General features: G+C 44.7%; 1 protein-coding gene across 1 annotated transcript in view; it reads right to left on the bottom strand.

The window, feature by feature from the left end:
• Positions 1–2,847: 2,847 nt before the first annotated feature.
• FBXL6 (F-box and leucine rich repeat protein 6) overlaps positions 2,848–21,096 on the bottom strand; it is a 118,459-nt gene continuing 100,210 nt past the window's right edge. Inside the window, 1 exon segment of the mRNA XM_030220699.1 lies at positions 2,848–3,254. Within this exon segment, the coding sequence (XP_030076559.1) occupies positions 3,086–3,254 (169 nt within the window). The 3' untranslated portion in view covers positions 2,848–3,085.

Genomic DNA, 21,096 nt, shown 5'->3' with positions numbered 1-21,096 from the left:
TGGTTGTACTGCAGCAAACACCAACTGCAGCGTTTCCATATGGAAATGCCAAACTTTTTAAACTGGCTGACCCTCTTCAGGTCGAGAACTGGGCAGAAGGCGTTCCCTTTTTTTTTTGGGGGACCACAAAATAAATGGAATCCCGACCGGATCGCTGTTCTAGCAGAGGGGCTTGAACTACTGCTCCCATGCCCCTTAAACTTTTGAAGCGTTGAGCAAATGGCCGCCCTTTTGAAACAGCTGCCACAAGGGGATTCCAAGAAAAAATCTGCGACGGGAGCACATAATTCTAACTTGCAGCCTTCTTGAATAATGTTGAGGACCCACTGGTCCCCAAGTTGGGATTGAGGAGTGGCCCAGCGTCCCATCATTGAGCGATATAGGCAGTGGAGGGGTTATGGTTATAAGAGGGCAAGTTTTTCTCACCCGACCGAAAAAGCTGTCTGGGGGGAAAGCGTGACCGTTGAGATATAGAAGAACGCCCTGGACAATACCGGCAAACATCCCAAAAATGATTGCAAGTGGTTTGGCCTTGTCTTCCAGCAAACGCCAAGATCTGGAATCTCCAAGGTTCTTCACCAACTTTTTGAGGTCCTCCCCAAATAACAGTCTGCCCTTGAATGGCAGCTTAACAAGGCACTGCTTGGACATCAAGTCTGCCTCCCAGTGATGGAACTATTAATAATTCTCCTTTTGTCTTTCCTTCCGTTAGAGGTCAGAAGAGATTTAAGACACATGAAATATTGTTTACCTCTCAAGCTCCTAAAATCTGGCAAGAGATCTCTGTGTTTCAATCAATTTTATTCCTATCAGGTTTTCAGAAATACATTTTGGGTTAATAGTTATTTTATATTGTATTCTTTTTCTGTAATTCCCAGGAGTATGCCCTGGTATTTCTTGGATTTGTGAACTGCTTAGAACTATATGGTAATCGCAGTGTTAAACATATAAAAAGAAAAGAAAAAAAAAAAAGAAAGAGAGAGGGAAAAGGCTAATTTCTAATCTCCCTGAAATTCAGCCCATGAAAATACTAGACTGGCTGATATGTATCTATCATAGGGCAGAAGGTAAAGCATTCCACAAAAGTGAACCCCTTACTGAAAAAACTCAAAATCACATAATCTTCTTATATTCTTCAAAAACCAGTGGAAACACACAACCACCCTTGCAAGCTAGAACATAGAAGACAAGTGTTAGTATAGGATTCATTAAGAGCAAAGCAATTTAAAAGTCAGACACTTGATACTTAACTGGTAACAAATACAACCCTTTGAAAACATTTTGCAGTAAATTAGGCTTAAAACAACTAAATCTGGAAATCCAATGTAGGAGCATATTACAGTAATCTACATGATGCATAACTACACACCTAGTCTAAAATCAGAAACATCTAATAAAACTTTTAGTCAATGTACCAAATGTAGTTTGTACTCTTAGCAATCTGAGGCTGAAATGTTAACAGAGTCTAAAACAAGATACTGTACTTAACAGGAATCATATTACAATTCAAAAACAGCATTGATGGGATATAGTTTTATTAAGGTTAATTGTTAGTATCAAAAGACCATAAGATTCTCAATGCCACCCCTCTCTCCATGGGGAAGGGCTGAAGTAACAGGATATAATCTACATAAAAGTGGAACTCAATCCTCAGTGGGTGCAGCTATCTATAGAGTTGAGCACAATGCAAAACCCCATGGGACACCTCACTTTAGCCCAAGCCAAGCCCAAACATCATTCTGAATCTTAATTTGCTATATTTAATTAGACAAAAATGATCTAAACCAGTGTAATACTACATCTCTAAGTTCCATACTTGCAAACCAACTTAATAAAATGTTGGTCACAACTGTGTGAAAGGTAACAAAATGTCACTGAATAAAAAGACACACAGTCTTCTCCTCTAACCCTCACAATACACTGTCTGCCAAGAAGGTGAACCATGTTTCCAGACAACAGCCAGACCTAAAGCCATGTTGTCACCTAATACTTGATGCATCTCCACAGTCATATAACCTGTTTTATTAGTTTCTTCAAAAAGATCTGCAGGAAATCCACCAATAATTGCTGAGATCTCACCTGTAAATTTTTTATGCACCAGTCTTGCTGGTGTCCTTTCAGAAGACGGTATTTTGCCAGATATGTGGTAGGTTAAAATTTCAGACTACCAACACTAGCTTCCCCTTCATTCAGATGTGTCCAGTTCCTCCCACCCTGCAGGTATAACAGTGTGGACAAAAGTGCTCTCTCCTTTCCCCAAGACCTTTACATCTTACCCGATTTAACATTTTTTGACAAGAAGAGGGATTCCTCATCCTTTTTTGCCATCTCCATTGCAGATTCTAGGCCGATATGACTATAATCCCATTCAAGACAAAGCAATAAGATCAAGGTCTGCCTCCAGCATTAGGAGTGAAGATCTAGTATTTTATGGTCTAGGTTATGAACATTCATGCGCACCCCGGCTCTGTACAACCTCATACATGCTCCCCTCATCTTTCCTCTTGCTCAAAGGTAGGCTAGTGATTTTCTGCTCACACCGTTTTTTTAGTTCTAGGCAACAACTTGAATTTATTGGTGTCTATCCGTTATCCCCTCCTCCAATTCAAACAGGTGTTAACATATGGTCTAACTTTCACATTTAGGATCCTTTTCTTCTCACAAAGAGATGAGACCATTACAACAGTAGAGCCTTTTATTGCTCTATACACAGCCCCCTTCTCTAATACCTAAAACCTTTTCTGAACCATTCATTCCGACCCTCCACTTATACCCCATACGATCACTATACAACTTTGTATTTGTTATCCACCGACTGGGCAAACATCTCTGACGGTACTATGTAAGCCACATTGAGCCTGCAAATAGGTAGGAAAATGTGGGGTACAAATGGAACAAATAAATAAATAAATAAAATTTGGAGACATGTATCTGTGGAATTTAATGTGACAGACACCACTATGAACTGTTTCCACTATTGTTGCAGACTAAAAGGGAGGGTCAGCACTATGATCCATCTGAAGTATCAGGAGGAACAGGGCTACCATCCAATCCAAGATCAGAGAGTTTGGCTGCAGGATCAGCCCTATGAACAGTTCTGTAGTGACGCTGAATCTTCGTGACTTGTTAGCAGCAGCTGCAGACATTGCTGGATGTCATCCTGCCCCCGATATACTCTCTTCATCCCTCGAGGAAGGTTACGGCAAGAAACCAGGTTGAGGTGGGTCAGGGCAGTGCAGTTTCTGATTAGATCTCTGAAAGAGAGGAGAGAAATTTACAGCTTAAAATTCTGCAAACTTCATCTCCAAGACAGAATGGTATCCTTCTGCACCCAAACTATGATACAAGCACAAAAAACAGGAAAAAAAAAAAAAACCCTCTATGGGATTGCAGCAAACACAGGAAAAAGTAGAGGCTGACCCAAAGACAATCCAATGCAGGGGACGTTGCTAGGAAGCACTTTATTCAGAGCACCAGTAGAAGGACCCGACACTGGCCATTTTTCGGCAGGACTGACCATCTGCCTCAGGAGTCACAACACAAATCTCTATATGCAAAAAAAGTATGGTCGCTGGTGCAGACACACTAGTAAATCATGTAGAAAGCGAAAAGGAAGCATATATCAAACATGGAGCCTGATATGGTGACTGCTTTGAGGCACCCAGGTCTGATTAGTGCTTCCTTTTCACTTTCTACATGATTTACTAGTGTCTCTGCACCAGCAACCATACATCTTTTGCATATAGAGATATCTGTTGTGACCCCTGAGGCAGGCGGGCTCTCCTACCGAAACATGGCCAGTGTTCAGTCCTCCTACTGGTGCTCTGAATAAAGTGCTTTCTAGCAACATCCCCTGCGGTGGATGTCTTTGAGCCAGCCTCTACTTTTTCCTGTGTTTGTTCCCAAACTATGATAAGCAGGTCAAAGACACAAGTAAGGAGAAGGCAAAGGTTTAAAAGCAAAGAGGGAGGGAGAAAAGGAAGAAGTATGCAATCCTGGTGACATTATCTGATAGGATATAGCAGAATTAGAAAAGGTACAAAGAAAGGAAATCAAAATGATAAAAGGGATGGATCAATTCCCTTATTAGGCAAGGCTAAAGAGATTAGGACTCTTCAGCTTGGAGAACAGATGACTAAGGGAGATAAGACAGAGGTCTACAAAACCCTGAGTGGAGCAGAATGGATAAACATGAACTAATTGTCTAGTCTTTCAAAAAGCACAAAACACTCTATGAAGTTACTACGAATATATCAAAGAAATAGAAAATGTTTTTTTCACTCAGCTCAATTAAGCTCTGGCATTCACTGCCAAAGGATATGGTAGGAATAGTTAGCACAGATGGGTTTAAAAAAAGATTTGGGCATGCTCCTAGAGGAACAGTCCATAATCTATTAAGGTAGATTTGAGGAAATTCACAACTTATCCTTGAGGGTGTGAAGCATGGAATCTTGCTACTTTCTGGGAGCTTGCTAGGTGCTTGTGACCTGCATTGGTCACTGTTGGAAACAGAATATTGGGCTTGATGCACCTTTGGTTTGACCTAGTATGGTGATACTTATATTAAGGCAATAGGGTTTCTAAGACACTCAGGAATAGGATGAGAGAACATCATACAGATGGAATGAGGGAAAGGGCAGAACATAAAAAGAGGAAAAAGTCTCAATAAGTGTCTTAGAGCTAATAATTGCTAGCATCTTCCTGAAGGGGTCGCTGTGCACTTGGCCAATGCATGAGTTATGACCCATTCACCCACCACAGCTTCAGTCTGGCTGTCATGTAGGTAAATGCCCCTATGCTGTGAGGAAGCTCAAGGAAGGCTAACATTACTGCCAAGGTACCACAATGAACCTACCAACAAGGCTGGAAAATGTGAGGTACAAATGCAGAAATAAATAAAATAAAAATATAAGACTTCCTAATGGCCATTCCACATTATCTAAGAAAGACTACCTTAGGCAGAACTCGTAATATAAGAACATAAATATTGCCATTCTGGGAAAGGTTCATCAAGCTCAGTATTCTATTTCCAATAGTGGCCAATCCAGATCACAAGAACCTGCCAATAAACCAAACCAGTAAACCAGATTATATGCTGGTTATCCTAGAAATAAGCAGTGGATTTTCCCAAGTCCATCTTAATAATGGTTTATGAACTTTCTTTTAGGAAAGTAGCCAAACCTTTTTTTAAACTCTGCTAAGCTAACTGGTTTTACCACATTCTCTGGCATCAAATTCCAGAGTTTAATTACATATTGCATGAAGAAATATTTTCTTCTATTTGTTTTAAATTTACTACTTAGTAAGTTCATTGCCTGCCTCCTAGTATTTTTGGAAACAGTAAATACGCGATTCATGTCTATCCGTTCCACTCCACTCAGTATTTTATAAACCTCTATCATATCTCCCCTCAGCCGTCTTCTCCCAGCTGAAGAGCCGTAGTTTTTAGCCTTTCTTCATAGGGAAGTCGTCCCATCCCCTTTATCATTTTCATTGCCCTTCTCTGTACCTTTTCTAATTCCACTATATCTTTTTTGAGATGCGGTGACCAGAACTGCACACAGTATTCAAGGTGCGGTCGCACGATGGAGCGATACAAAGGCATTTATAACATCTTCATTTTTGTTTTTTATTCTTTTCCTAATATTGTTAACTGCTACTCCACACTGAGTAGAATGTTCTTAAATATTTATTGTGGCAAGGAATTTTACTGGTTTATTAGATTTATGAAGTTAAAACTAAGTCAGCTGTTTTATGTTTAAGAAAAAGCATTTTAACTACCACCATACTGCTCAGACTCACACTTGACATACAAATGAATGAATCTTACAAGTCAAAAGGGGTAAATGCACACAAGCTTTGGAGACAGGTCTCCCAAAGACATGAGAAGGTGCCAGTCTTCAGCCCTACTTCAGAAGTCAGGCAGGAAGTATTTACATGACCCAGGCTTAGGCAGTTTGAACCTTTTCCTTGGGTGAACCATGATCTGGCCAGAGGCTATAACAAGAATTACACACATCGTATATAAACCCAGTGCAAAAATCACATTTAAAAAGGTATGTGCAAAAAAATACACTGGAAGAGCCTCGGCAGCAACTCGTTTCACGCCGGGAACACAACCCTGTGCCTCACTCACCTCATCCTAGGCTCAAAATTACTCTCAGTGTAACATCTACTTTCAATCTAATTACTTCATCAGCATACAAAAATGATATTAAAAATATCATAGAAATGTTTCCTCCACTTATCTTAATTTGCTCAACTTCTCAATACTGTTTGCTTATCACATAGGAAATCCACCAACATAGACCATGTTTTGCCACTACTGCATCAGAGTGTAAGTCCTACAGTGACACCAACCCTCTCTTAGGGGCCCTTTTACAAAGCCACAGTAGGACTACTGCAGCAATAGCATGCGGAAAATCAGCCCTACCACCAGGCTACCCGCAGGAGCTCGGAGGTAGTTCTGGTGTGTGCCATTTCCAGTGCTTGAATTTTTTTTTTTTTTTAAGCGCCAGGGGCTTACCTGGTGGTAACTGGGCAGAGCCACAGCTGGGTTATCATAGGAGCCCTTACCGCCTCCTAAATAGGAGGCGGTAAGGGCTCCCCCAGGAAATTGCTAAGCGGCAAGTGCTTAACTTACCACATGGCTATTTCCTTATTTTAAAAAAAAAAAAAAAAACAACAAACCTCTTTTTACCCGCTGCAGTAAAGGGGCCTCAGCACATGGCAAACCACCGCGACAATGCCACTGCAGGGGTCCTTTTACCCCAGCTTGGACCCCTTAGTTCCTCCATAACTTTCCAAAATGGCTCCTGGAAAGTTATGGAGAACACTAAGAGCGGGTTGGTGTCATTATAGGACTTATGCCCTGACGCTGTAGTGGCAAAACATGGCTTGTGTTGGCGGATGTCCTATATGATAAGCAAACAGTACTGAGAAGTTGAGCAAATTAAGTTAAATGTCCAATGCAAGGAGCTCCTAGCTCGCAAGAGGAGGCCTACAGGGACATTGTAGACAATACAGTCCCCTCTTAAATTTCTATTATTTTATTTCTTTTTTCCATGTTCCACATGATTTTGAGCAAATTTGCCTTTTACGTTTTTACATTGTACATTCAGTTTGGCATGGTTTTTTGGTGATGCCTGATGCGTTTAGTTTTGCTGGTTGAATCAGACTTCTTTCTTTTATTTGACAGATACAGCGTTGCTTACTGCCTTTGTGTTTGACAGTTTTTTCCTTTGTTTCGAGGAACCACTGAGTGATAGGTTCGTTTTATATGCACTGTCTGCATTTATATATATATTTTTAGTGGCAATATTTTTCTGGAAGCAATGTTTTACATGTCCTTATATAATTTTACAGAAGCAATGTTCTAAGATGCTCTTTTATTTTTCACCTTTTTCTCTCTATTCCTTCATAGAGTATTGTCTTAAAAAAAAATTTTTTCACATGTTCACAAAGCAGGACTTGCACTACATGTTTTTATATATGCAATTGATAGCAGGTATATGTCTCTTTCTTTCTTTATAGTGCGCTGGATTACACTTTTTCCATATTTTAGCTTGTTCACTAAGCGGGATTTGTACCGCATAAACTTACATTTGCTAATGATGGCAATTTACATGTTCTTTTATATCCCACCGGTAATTATATATTTATTGTTTTTAGGCACTTTAGAGACGTCAGCGTTTTCACATTCCTTTATTCGGTTGACATGAACATCCTTTTCATTTATATTGAGATTTTTATTTTTATTTATATGCTGCTCTTAGATAGGATTTTTTTTTTTTTTTTGAGAGGCCTTTTTGACTGGCTCTGTCAACCTTCTGTTTTCTTTTTTTTAAAACGCTTCATGTTTTGATTTTCTTAAAATCATTTTATAGATGTTTGCCCATATTTTTTCTAATGAATATACACATTATGCCTTTCACTATTATGTTTTTGATAATTTTGTACTCAGCTCCTTTTATATCGGTTCTAGTCTTAATATCATATGTTATTACAGATATGAATGTTTTTATGGTGTTTATTGTTAATTTGTTTTATACACATTTGCTAAAGCAACCATGTCTCCATTTTTTCTACATTGTTAGTTGTTGATGTTCCCAGCTTTTTAATATTGTAACACATATTGGTCTTGTTTCTTTCTTTTTTGACATGATATAAATTTTGTATATGCCATTTATCATACATACAGTGGGGGAAATAAGTATTTGATCCCTTGCTGATTTTGTAAGTTTGCCCACTGACAAAGACATGAGCAGCCCATAATTGAAGGGTAGGTTATTGGTAACAGTGAGAGATAGCACATCACAAATTAAATCTGGAAAATCACATTGTGGAAAGTATATGAATTTATTTGCATTCTGCAGAGGGAAATAAGTATTTGATCCCCCACCAACCAGTAAGAGATCTGGCCCCTACAGACCAGGTAGATGCTCCAAATCAACTCTTTACCTGCATGACAGACAGCTGTCGGCAATGGTCACCTGTATGAAAGACACCTGTCCACAGACTCAGTGAATCAGTCAGACTCTAACCTCTACAAAATGGCCAAGAGCAAGGAGCTGTCTAAGGATGTCAGGGACAAGATCATACACCTGCACAAGGCTGGAATGGGCTACAAAACCATCAGTAAGACGCTGGGCGAGAAGGAGACAACTGTTGGTGCCATAGTAAGAAAATGGAAGAAGTACAAAATGACTGTCAATCGACAAAGATCTGGGGCTCCACGCAAAATCTCACCTCGTGGGGTATCCTTGATCATGAGGAAGGTTAGAAATCAGCCTACAACTACAAGGGGGGAACTTGTCAATGATCTCAAGGCAGCTGGGACCACTGTCACCACGAAAACCATTGGTAACACATTACGACATAACGGATTGCAATCCTGCAGTGCCCGCAAGGTCCCCCTGCTCCGGAAGGCACATGTGACGGCCCGTCTGAAGTTTGCCAGTGAACACCTGGATGATGCCGAGAGTGATTGGGAGAAGGTGCTGTGGTCAGATGAGACAAAAATTGAGCTCTTTGGCATGAACTCAACTCGCCGTGTTTGGAGGAAGAGAAATGCTGCCTATGACCCAAAGAACACCGTCCCCACTGTCAAGCATGGAGGCGGAAATGTTATGTTTTGGGGGTGTTTCTCTGCTAAGGGCACAGGACTACTTCACCGCATCAATGGGAGAATGGATGGGGCCATGTACCGTACAATTCTGAGTGACAACCTCCTTCCCTCCGCCAGGGCCTTAAAAATGGGTCGTGGCTGGGTCTTCCAGCACGACAATGACCCAAAACATACAGCCAAGGCAACAAAGGAGTGGCTCAGGAAGAAGCACATTAGGGTCATGGAGTGGCCTTGCCAGTCACCAGACCTTAATCCCATTGAAAACTTATGGAGGGAGCTGAAGCTGCGAGTTGCCAAGCGACAGCCCAGAACTCTTAATGATTTAGAGATGATCTGCAAAGAGGAGTGGACCAAAATTCCTCCTGACATGTGTGCAAACCTCATCATCAACTACAGAAGACGTCTGACCGCTGTGCTTGCCCAACAAGGGTTTTGCCACCAAGTATTAGGTCTTGTTTGCCAGAGGGATCAAATACTTATTTCCCTCTGCAGAATGCAAATAAATTCATATACTTTCCACAATGTGATTTTCCGGATTTAATTTGTGATGTGCTATCTCTCACTGTTACCAATAACCTACCCTTCAATTATGGGCTGCTCATGTCTTTGTCAGTGGGCAAACTTACAAAATCAGCAAGGGATCAAATACTTATTTCCCCCACTGTACATGTTCTCTCATTCTTCAATATTGTAACATACATTGGTTTTTTTTTTTGTCTCTTTCTTTATCTTATATATCTTAATATTGTTTATAGGAGATTCTGACGTTCGACAATTAATCTAGGAACACGTATTGCATGAAAGTTTCCTAGGTATGGATCTTATATTTATTTTTATACATTTTTTATGTATATACATCTATGTATATGGGTCATTTTTTTTATTCTTTTAATTTTAAATCCCTTTTGACACCTGATGCAGGCCATTTAGGCTGAAACACGAGTCATGTTGGGTCTCCCTTAATGTTTTAGAAGAACTTTTTAATAAAGACCTTTTTTTGGACACTATCTATGATAGGTTTTTTCCTCTGCTCTACTGTTTCAAGCTTGGACATTTTCCTGCCTTATTTCCTGAAGTGTATTTCTCCTATTTGGCCAGCAGGTGGTGTTTCTTTGCTGTAAAGTGTTTTAACACAAGCAGGAAGCAAGCAGCAGTATACTTTTAAATGTTGACTGGGCTCTGACTGCAGCAGGAGCCAATTTCCTTTAGAGTGTACTGATTTTACCTCCAGTCTTAGCTCGGGAGGCTCTGTGAACAGATATATGTCCAGATCTCCCCAGGTACAGTTTAGACCATATACAAATGTTTAGTTAATGTTATAATTGATCCACATTTCAGTTACCTGTTTGCTATTTGCACTATTTTGTTCCACTGTTCGATTTTAACAGACAATAAACACTATTTAGTGAATTGTCTCTCTGTTTGGACCGATAAAGAATCCTGGTGGTTTGTGTGTTGGGTCTGTGAGTGTTTTCTGGGAACTGTGGGAGCACTGGAAGTGTGGCTCCAGGAACCTAGAAATCACTGGGGATAATTTGACAGCGGGAGACTCACCTAGAGGCAGTTGTGACCCAGTCGGTGGGAGGAGGGTGCTAGTGTACAGCACAAGCAGCAGGTGCAGGCGGACCTGAGCTGTGCTGGAGACAGACCCTTTAAGTGGCCGCAGGGTAACGTCAGATGGGTGGCTAAGTGGGGCATAACCGAAAGGGACGTCCAAGTTTTGTTGAGGACGTCCTCGCAAAACGTCCCCATGGAGGGGCGGGGAAACGTCCCAATGGAGGGGCGTTTCTGATTTTCGGTGATAATGGAAACCAAGGATGCCCATCTCAGAAACGACCAAATGCAAGCTCTTTGGTCGTGGGAGGAGCCAGAATTTGTAGTGCACTGGTCCCCCTGACATGCCAGGACACTAACCGGGCACCCTAGGGGGCACTGCAGTGGACTTCATAAATTACTCCCAGGTACACAGCTCCCTTACCTTGTGTGCTGAGCCCCCCCAAAACCTACTACCCCCAACTGTACACCACTCCCATACCCCTTACGGGTGACACCTAGATGTGGGTACAGTGGGTTTCTGGTGGGTTTTGGAGGGCTTGCTGTTTCCTCCACAAATCTAAAAGGTAGGGTAGGATGGGCCTGGGTCCGCCTGTCTGAAATGCACTGCACCCACTAAAACTGCTCCAGGGACCTGCATACTGCTGTCATGGACCTGAGTATGACATCTGAGGCTGGCAAAAAATATTTTGAAAGATATTTTTTGAGGGTGGGAGGGGTTAGTGACCACTAGGGGAGTTTCTCCGGTGGTCATCTGGTCATTTCGGGCACCTTTTTGTGCCTGGGTCATAAGAAAAACATGAACAGATAAAGTCGTCCAAGTGCTCGTCAGGGACGCTCTTTTTTTTTTTTTTCCATTTTGGGTCGAGGACGTCCATGTGTTAGGCACACCCAAGTCCCGCCTTCGCTACGCATCTGATACGCACCCTTGAACTTTGGCCGTCCCTGCGACGGAAAGCAGTTGGGGACATCCAAAATTGGTTTTCGATTATACCGATTTGGACGACCCTGTGAGGATGTCCATCTTCCGATTTGTGTTGAAAGATGGGCATCCTTCTCTTTCGAAAATAAGCCCGTAAGTGTTTTGTGACAGACAGCATCACCCTTGTGAAGTAGGAAGTACTCCTGTAACCAGGAAAGGCCACCAGGGGATGCACTATCCTCTTGCACTAAGGATGTGTCTCAAAGAACTTCAGCCCAGAAGGGAAGGATTAGGACAGCTGTGTAGTTGATGAGTTGATCATCAAGCATGTAGATAGCTAGGTAACTGTGGACATGAGGATCGCCTGGTCACTTGCCTGCCTGGTGCAAAGGTGGCAGACCTCACGTGTCAGCTAGACCAGATTTTAGATAGTCCTACGGAGGAGTCGGTTAATGACACAGGAAAATGTGGGAGGGAGGTTCTGGAAGTCAAATTTAGGCTCTTAGGTAGAGAGGTGTGGTAGAAAGCTGAAATCCATATCCTCCAAGGTAGCATTTTCAGAAATGCTCCCTGTTCCATGTGCAGGACCTAAAAGGCAGGCAGAGCTCTGAAGTCTCAATGCGTGACTGAGATGATGGTGCAAGGATGAGGTATTTAGATTTGTTAAGAACTGGGCAATATACTGGGAAAGGGGGAAGACTATTCTGAAAGGACAGACTCCACCTTAACCGGGATGGAACCAGGCTGCTGGTGCTAACATTAAAAAAAAGATAGAACAGCTTTTAAACTAAAATGGGGAGGGAAAGCAGATAATTGCCCAGAAGTGCATGGTTCAGAGTGAGGTATCCTTGAAGGATACTATTGAAATAGGATATTTAGGGAATCACAATAGAGAGGTTTCAACAATTGTGAAAGAAAGCCAGGAGTGTTTAAGAAGAGAACAGGGTAAAGGATGCACATTATGTTTATTTTGATTTGATGAATCGTCTTTTTAACATAGAAATCAAGGCGATGTACAATAATAAAACCAAGTATTCAATAAAAAGGACAGGAAAAGACTACTTACACACAGTGCAATAAAAAACCTCTAATCTTAGCTACTACACATCCATATAGTGCTTAATAATCCATCCACAGAAGTACCTTAGGAAAAGAAAGTGTTGAAAAAATGAGTTAAAAAAAAAACACATTTTTCAGAAGAGTTTCAGACCTGACAGCCAATAGAAGGCCATTCCATAAAAAGGGAGCCAAGAAGGTAAAATTATGTATCATACCTGATAATTTTCTTTCCCTTAATCATAGCCGATCAATCCATAGACTGGTGGGTTGTGTCCATCTACCAGCAGGTGGAGATAGAGAGCAATCTGGTCATGTGCTGCCAGAAATTCCCCAGTATGTCGATATCAAAGCTCCCTCCGCAGGACTCGGCACTTAGAGAATTACACCCACAAAGGGACACACTGCCCAGCTCACCACCGCCGAAGCGGGGGAGGGGAAATATTCCAGCGCACTACCGCCGGGGCGGTGGGCGGGAAACCACACCCGCCGACGCGGGGGGAACTGGCTTATCCTGCTACCGCAACCGCGGAAGGAGCTGGCTTACCCTAACACCGCCGAAGCGGGAGGGATACAAAGCTACTCTACAGCCGCACGAAGCGGGAGGGAGCGCCGGCATAATTTAGTTATCAATCCAGCCACCGCCGAAACGGGGGGAGAGGAAGCAGCAGCTCACTGTAACACAAAATCGTCTCAACTCGAAGAGACTTCAATTGGAAGAACTTGAACACGAATTCCTTGTGAACAGGAAATGAAGACTGAACTTGAACCTGAAATATAACCAGAACACAAACAATACAGATATCTGGGAGGGGCTATGGATTGATCGGCAATGATTAAGGGAAAGAAAATTATCAGGTATGATACATAATTTTACCTTCCCTATCATCAAGCCGATCAATCCGTAGACTGGTGGGATGTACCGAAGCAGTACTCACCCAGGGCGGGACATAGAAATCCCTGAACGCAAAACTGAAGCCCCAAACTGGGCCTCGGCCCGAGCAGCCACATCCAAGCGGTAATGGCGTGAGAAGGTATGAGCTGACGACCAAGTAGCCGCTCTGCAAATCTCTTCCAAGGACATCACGAAACGCTGGGGCCGGCCGAGCCTGGATCTGATGGCATCCTCGGCCAATTGCCGCGTTTTTTCAGCAGAGGACTCCGCCATCGAGGCTGCTTGTGCTCTAGTAGAGTGTGCCTTCAGCTGAATAGGCGGAATCTTCCCTGCCGCCACATAAGCTGCTGCGATCGTCTCCTTGACCCAACGGGCCACTGTAGGCTTAGATGCCTGCAGACCCTTACGAGGGCCTGCGAACAGCACGAACAGGTGATCCGACTTCTGGAAATCATTGGTCACTTCCAAGTATCTGATGATGACCCATCTAACATCCAGGTATTTGAGCACAGGGTACTCCTCTGGGTAATCCTCCCTACGAAAGGAGGGTAGGTGAAGCTGCTGATTCACATGGAATCGAGAAACAATCTTGGGCAGGAAGGAGGGCATTGGGCAAATCGAAACTCCTGCCTCAGTGAATCGCAGGAACGGCTCTCTACACGAGAGAGCCTGGAGCTCGGAAACTCTTCTGGCTGATGTGATAGCCACCAGGAAGACCGCTTTCAGCATCAGGTCCTTCAGCGATGCCCTTCGCAAGGGCTCGAAGGGCGGCTTCTGCAAGGTCCGTAGTACCAGGTTGAGATTCCACGTAGGCACTATCGAGTGCAGAGGGGGGCGCAGGTGATTAACTCCTTTGAGAAAGCGTACCACATCTGGCTGTGAAGCCAGGGAAGCCCCATTCAGGCGACTCCTGAAGCAAGCTAGAGCCGCCACCTGGACTTTCAGTGAACTGAGTGACAGGCCTTTCTCCAGCCCCTCTTGCAGGAACGCCAACACTGAAGAAATTGGAGCAGTGAAGGGCGATACAGAGCCTGCCTCGCACCACGACGCAAGGTACGCCAAACCCTGGCGTAAGTGGTAGAAGTAGAGCGCTTCCTCGCTCTCAGCATAGTGGCAATGACCTTGTCTGAGAAGCCCTTCTTCCTCAGCCGCTTCAGCTCAAGAGCCAGGCCGTAAGACCAAAGGGGGAGGGATCCTCCATCACCACAGGACCCTGATGTAAGAGGCCCCGCTCCGCTGGCAGTCGCAGAGGGCCGCCCACCGAGAGTCTAAGTCCGCATACCAGGGACGTCTGGGCCAATCTGGACCTACCAGGATCACCCGGCCCGGATGCTTTGCCACCCGGCCCAGCACCCTGCCCATCATGGGCCAGGGCGGGAACACGTAGAGAAGCTCCTGTGCCAGCCACTGCTGGAGAAGAGCATCGACTCCCAGAGATTGAGGGTCCCGTCCTCTGCTGAAAAAACGCGGCACTTGGCAATTGGCCGAGGACACCATCAGATCCAGGCTCGGCTGGCCCCAGCGTTTCATGATGTCCAAGAACACCCGAGCAGACAGTTGCCACTCTCCGGGATCCAAGGTATGGCGACTGAGAAAGTCCGCCTTGACATTCATGATTCCCGCAGTGGGCCGCCGACAGCTGTTTCAGATTTGCTTCCGCCCACAGGCATAGCTTCATGGCCTCCTTGGCTAGAGGGGCGCTCCTGGTACCTCCCTGGCGATTGACATAGGCCACAGCCATGGAATTGTCCGACAGGACCCGTACAGGCCTCAGCACCAGTGCCGGGAGAAACTCTAGAAGCGCCAACCGAATGACTTGGAGTTCCAGGAGGTTGATGGACCATTTCATCTCTGCAGGAGACCAGAGCCCCTGCGCTGTCCGTCCCAGGCAGTGGGCTCCCCAGCTCATCAAGCAGGCGTCCGTCGTGACGACAACCCACTCCGGGGTCATAAGAGGCATTCCTGCGGACAGCTTGCCTGGCCTCAGCTACCAGCTCAGCGCCTTTCGCACCGCTGGATCCAAAGGAAGGCGTACGGCGTAATCCTCCGAGACTGGAGTCCACCGCCGCAGAAGAGAGTGCTGTAGTGGTCTCATATGAGCCCTGGCCCAGGGCACTACCTCCATCATGGCCGTCATGGAGCCCAACAGCTGCACATAGTCCCAAGCCCGAAGAGAAGAGGAGGCTAGGAACTGGTCCACCTGGGTCCGAAGCTTGATGCTCCGGTTGTCCGGCAGGAACGCTCTGCCCACTTGGGTGTCGAATCGAACTCCCAGGTACTCCAGGGACTGAGTCGGGTGCAGCTGGCTTTTCTCCCAGTTGATGACCCATCCCAGGGAGCTCAGAAGAGCAATGACCCTGTCTATAGCTCTCCCGCACTCCGCATAGGAAGGGGCTCGGATCACACTCTGCCCACTTGGGTGTCGAATCGAACTCCCAGGTACTCCAGGGACTGAGTCGGGGGCAGCTGAGCTCCGTCACGATCTTGTCCAGCTCGTCCCCAAAGAGCAGCTTGCCTTAAAAAGGCAGCTTGGCTAGGCGAGATTTAGAGGCATGGTCCGCAGACCAGTGCTTAAGCCAGAGCCACCGCCGCGCACAGACTGTCTGAGCCATACCCTTGGCCGAGGCTCTCAAAACATCATACAGCAAGTCTGCCAAGTAGGCCAAACCCGACTCCAGGGTCGGCCATTCCGCCCTCCAGGAAGGGTCCAAGGGGGAAGCCCGCTGCAAAACAGTCAGACACGCACTAGCCACGTAGGAGCCGCAAACCGAGGCTTGCAAACTCAGAGCGGCCGCCTCGGAGGATGACTTTAAGGCTGCCTCCATTCTCCTGTCCTGGGCGTCCTTCAGGGCAGTGCCACCTTCCACCGGCAGCGCCGTTTTCTTAGTCACGGCAGTGATTAAAGAATCTACCGTGAGCCAGGCAAAGGCTTCCCGATCCCCCTCAGGTAAGGGGTACAGACGGGACATAGCCCTAGCTACTTTCAGGCTCGCCTCAGGGGCATCCCATTGCGCTGAAATTAAGGTCTGCATGGCTTCATGAACGTGGAAGGTTCTAGGCGGGCGCTTCATTCCCAGCATAATGGCGGAGCCAGTAGAGGCTGAGAGAGAGCCTTCCTCCGGAGAGGCAATCTTCAAAATGCTCATGGCCTGTACAAGCAGGTTGGGCAAATCCTCTGAGCGAAAAAGCCGCGCTGCAGAGGGGTCGTCCGCTCCATCCAAGCGAGGATCAGTCTCTTCCATAGATTCCGCTAAGGATCTCTGGGAAAACTCAGACACGCTGCCGTCATCCACATCAGAGGAGACCGAGTCCCCCGGGGGTGGAAGATCCACCCGAGGACGCTTAAGCATAGAGGCCTCATCACCCTGATCAGAGAGGTGAGCAGGGGCAGTGTTCTGCATAAGAAAGGCCTGATGCAGCAGCAAAATGAACTCAGGGGAGAAACCCCCCAGTCTGTGCATTTCTGCAGCCTGTGCCGCGGCCCTAGAGGCGCCCTCCATCTGCGCTCCCAGTAGCGGGGGAGAGGCATGTTGTGTGTCCAAAATGGGGTCAGGCGCGAAACTCCGAGAAGGAGCCGCGCGGGAAGAAGGGAGTTTTAATTTTGCCGACTTCTTACTGTCGCCCGATTCAAGGCGACCAAGCTGTTAACGTCTCCCATCTCGAGGGCGGCCCAAGAAGAAGCCAACCGAGCCGCGTGGCCGGTCATGACCGGGAGGGCGGCCAGCGGGGGATGGGTGCCTAAGGCGGGAAAGGCCGCCGCGCCGGAGGAAAAACCGGTGAACTCTCCCGGCTCCAAAAGGACGCCCAAAAGGGCGACTCTACCTTCGAGCCCCCCCCCCCGCTTCCCCGCTAGGCGCGCAAACGCGTTCCGGGGAGTTTCTTTTCGCGCCCTTGCCATCCGAGGCCATAGTCACGTGGAGACCGTTCAGGGAAAACCCCCTGCCCGCTAGTAAAAGGTAAAAATTACCTCCTGCTTGCGCCGAGCAGCGACGACTTGTTCCAGTGAGCAGCTGCAAATGGACGTCCTTTTTGAACGTTTAAAACATTTTTTTTTTTACGAAGCCAGCGGGAGGGGGGAGAAAAGGAGGGACCTGGCACCACCAGGTTTGCACTTGCTCACGAAGAGCCCTCAACCCCAGGTACTCAACAAAACCTAAGCAATTAGGCTTGGAGACCTAGCCAGAGCTGCTGCTGTGTGACCACACACCTGCTGAGATAGAGAACATACTGGGGAATTTCCGGCAGCACATGACCACATATAGGGAGGCAAAAGATTGCTCTCTATCGCCACCTGCTGGTAGATGGACACAACCCACCAATCTATGGATTGATCGACTTGATGATAGGGAAATATGATTTCATAATAGGCTTGTCTAGGATGAGGCAAGACAAGCCTATGATCGTTAATGAAGCGTAGGCAGCAAGCTGGTGTATACAGAATAGTCAGGTCAGCCAAATAGTTGGGACGTCCTGTGTGTAAAGCTTTAAGAATTTTAAATTGGATCCATAAGTGAATAGGAAGTCAATTAAATTTTTTTTAAATAATGAGATAACATGATCCAAACATTTTGCATGGCAAAGTAGACAAGCAGCAGTGTTTTCTAACATCTGTAGTCACTTAACTGATGTAACGGGAAGGCCAGCATATACCACATTACAATAGTCACATTGGGAGCCAACAAAGGAATGGAATAAAAGTATGTAAGGCTGCAAAATAAAGTATGTCTCTCACAGATTTAATTCTTCGAAGCGATTAAAACCTTGTTGCAAGACTGCAGACATTTGTTTAGAAATATTTAGCTTAGAATAGAAGATAACCCCCAGGTACTTGAATTGCTCTATGGGGGAGATAGGGCTACCGAACAATATGGAGTTTACAGAGTGAATAGATGCGTGACCCATCAGCGAGCAAACCATCTTTAAGGAATTCAAAACCAGATGATCTTGGAGCTACCTGGAGACTCTGTCTAGGCAATCCTGAAAGAGTAAAAGATCTATTGCAGAAATGGGCACGTAGTGAAGAATAAGGAAGTTGCCAGCATAAAAACAGGTGCTTAACCCCGCTGAATGAATTGCCTTAGTCAAAGGACCTAAATAAATATTAAACAGAATTAGGGAAAGTATTGAGTCCTGCGGGACAGCACATGTTAAAGGATGTGAATCAGACTGGCCATTGGCACAAAAGACACTAAGGGACCCTTTTACAGCAACAGGCTTGCCGCGTACCAATCCAGAATGGGTGGCGGTAAGTGTTCCTTCCCCCCCCCCCCCCCCCCCCCGAAATGGGTACATGGCAAGTGGTTCACTTACTGCACAGCCATTTCTTTTGCAGAAGAAAAGACAGCCTTTTACTCACTGTGGTAAAAAGGGGGCCTCAGCGAGCATCAAAAACATGAACTGATGCTAGCGCAGGCCCCCTTTTACCATAGCTTAGTAAAAGGCCCTCTTAATTCACTTAATTCTTAATTCACTTCCCAAGTTGTAAAAGCCTGAAGTATAAATCAACATACATGTCAAGTTTCTCTTACATATGCACACAGCTCTGGAATTCTCTAGCAAAACGCCTGAAATCTACAAATAATCATCTAGAATTCCGAAAAAAAACCTTAAAAACTCACCTGTTCAAGAAGGCATACCCCACAGTATCTGACATAAATACCGAATGAAATACGGCATTTTAATCAGGAAACAGACAGTTTTCAACCCCGACGCACGATCACACCCTAACATTTTGTCTGAATCACCCCAACCTATTTACCGATACTTCTTTACTGTATTTGTCACTGTAATAGTACCCCTATACTGTATTTGTTCACACCGGAGTCTGTAACCACCTCTCCGGAACTATGTAAGACACTTTGAGCCTACTACTAAGTGGGAAAAGGTAGGATACAAATGTAACAAATAAATAAATTAACAATCCTGCAAGAATGAAGTAAAACCACTGCAAAACCATGTTAGAAATGCAAATATCCCTAAACTGCTGCAGCAGGAGATTATGATCATCCCCATCAACTTCTAAGCAGCTTGTAGATGCAAAGAAAAAAACAGTTTGAAGTGCTTGTATACAAATGATAGAAGCCTAAAAAATAAGATGGGAGAAATAGTATATAGCACTAAGGGCCCCCTAGTGTTTTTAGTGCATGCTAAAAATTAGTGTGTGCTAAATGCTAAGACATCCATTATATCCCAATGGGCATCTTAGCATTCAGCACATGTGAATTTTTAGTGCGCCACTGTAAAAGACAAAATAGGCATCTCAGAGACTTGGTAGAATTAGGACAATCAATGGGACACTGTGTTAACAGGGTACAAATTATATTACAGTAATAGAGGGAATCACGCTATATGTTAAAGAGGGAATTGAGCCAAACAAAATAAACATTCTACATGAAACAGATAGCAACGTGGAATCATTATGGATAGAAATTTCATGTGTGAAGGGAAGGAGTATTCTTGTAGGACCCATCCGGAAGGACAGAACGAACAGACAGATGAAGAAATGTTTACAGAAATTATGAAAGCTGGCAAACTTGGCAACAGTATAATAATGGGTGATTTCAATTACCACAATATTGACTGGATAAATGCTAAATCAGGGAGTGCTAGGGCGGTATAATTCTTAGATGTAATCAATGGCTGCTTCTTGGAGCAACTGGTCTAAGAACAGACAAAAAAGGGAGCTATTTTAAATCTAGTCCTTAGTGGAATGCAGTACATGGTATGAGATGTAACGGTGTTGGATCTGCTGGGAAATAGTGATCATAATATTATCAAGTTTGAGCTACTACCTGAAGTGAAGCCACAAAGGAAATCTACTGTACCAGCTTTTAATTTTCGAAAGGTTCACTATGACAAAATAAGCAAAATGGTTAAAAAGAAGTTAATAGATCAGCTGCAAAGGTTAGGACATTACATCAAGAATGGCCATTATTTAAAAATACCATCTTGGAAGCCCAAACCAGATGCATTTCATGTATTTACAAAGGTGGAAAGAAGAGAAAAAGCCAGCCAGGATGGTTAAAAGGTGAAGTGAAAGAGGCTTTTACAGCCAAAAGAACACCCTTCAAAGAATGGAAAAAGGACCCAAATGAAGAAAATAAAAACCAACATAAGAACTGGCAAGTTAGATGGAAAGCATACATGAAGAGAAACTTGTACCAGAGGCAAAAGCTCATAATTTTTTCAGGTACATCAGAAACAGAAAGCCTACGAGGGAATCCGTGGGACAGTTAGATCATGAAGGAGCAAAAGGGGCACTCAGGAAGTACAAGGCCATCGTGGACAGACTGAATGAATTCTTTGCTTCAGTCTTTACGGAAGAAGATGTAGGAGATCTACCTGTACCAGTTGGTTTTCAAGGGTGAAGATGGAGAGGAACAAAGAAATCTTGGTTAATCTGGAGGATGTACTGAGCTAAAATCAACAAATTAAAAAGCAGTAAATCAACTGGACTGGATGGCATGCATCCAAGGGTACTGAAAGAACTCAAACATGAAATTGCTGATCTGATGTTAGTAATCTGTAACCTGTCGTTAAAAT

The sequence above is a fragment of the Microcaecilia unicolor genome, chromosome 1, assembly GCF_901765095.1.
Source record: "Microcaecilia unicolor chromosome 1, aMicUni1.1, whole genome shotgun sequence".
Classification (NCBI taxonomy): Eukaryota; Metazoa; Chordata; class Amphibia; order Gymnophiona; family Siphonopidae; genus Microcaecilia; species Microcaecilia unicolor.
Note: the sequence above shows the minus strand (reverse complement) of the source record. Positions and strands in the feature narration are given on the sequence as shown.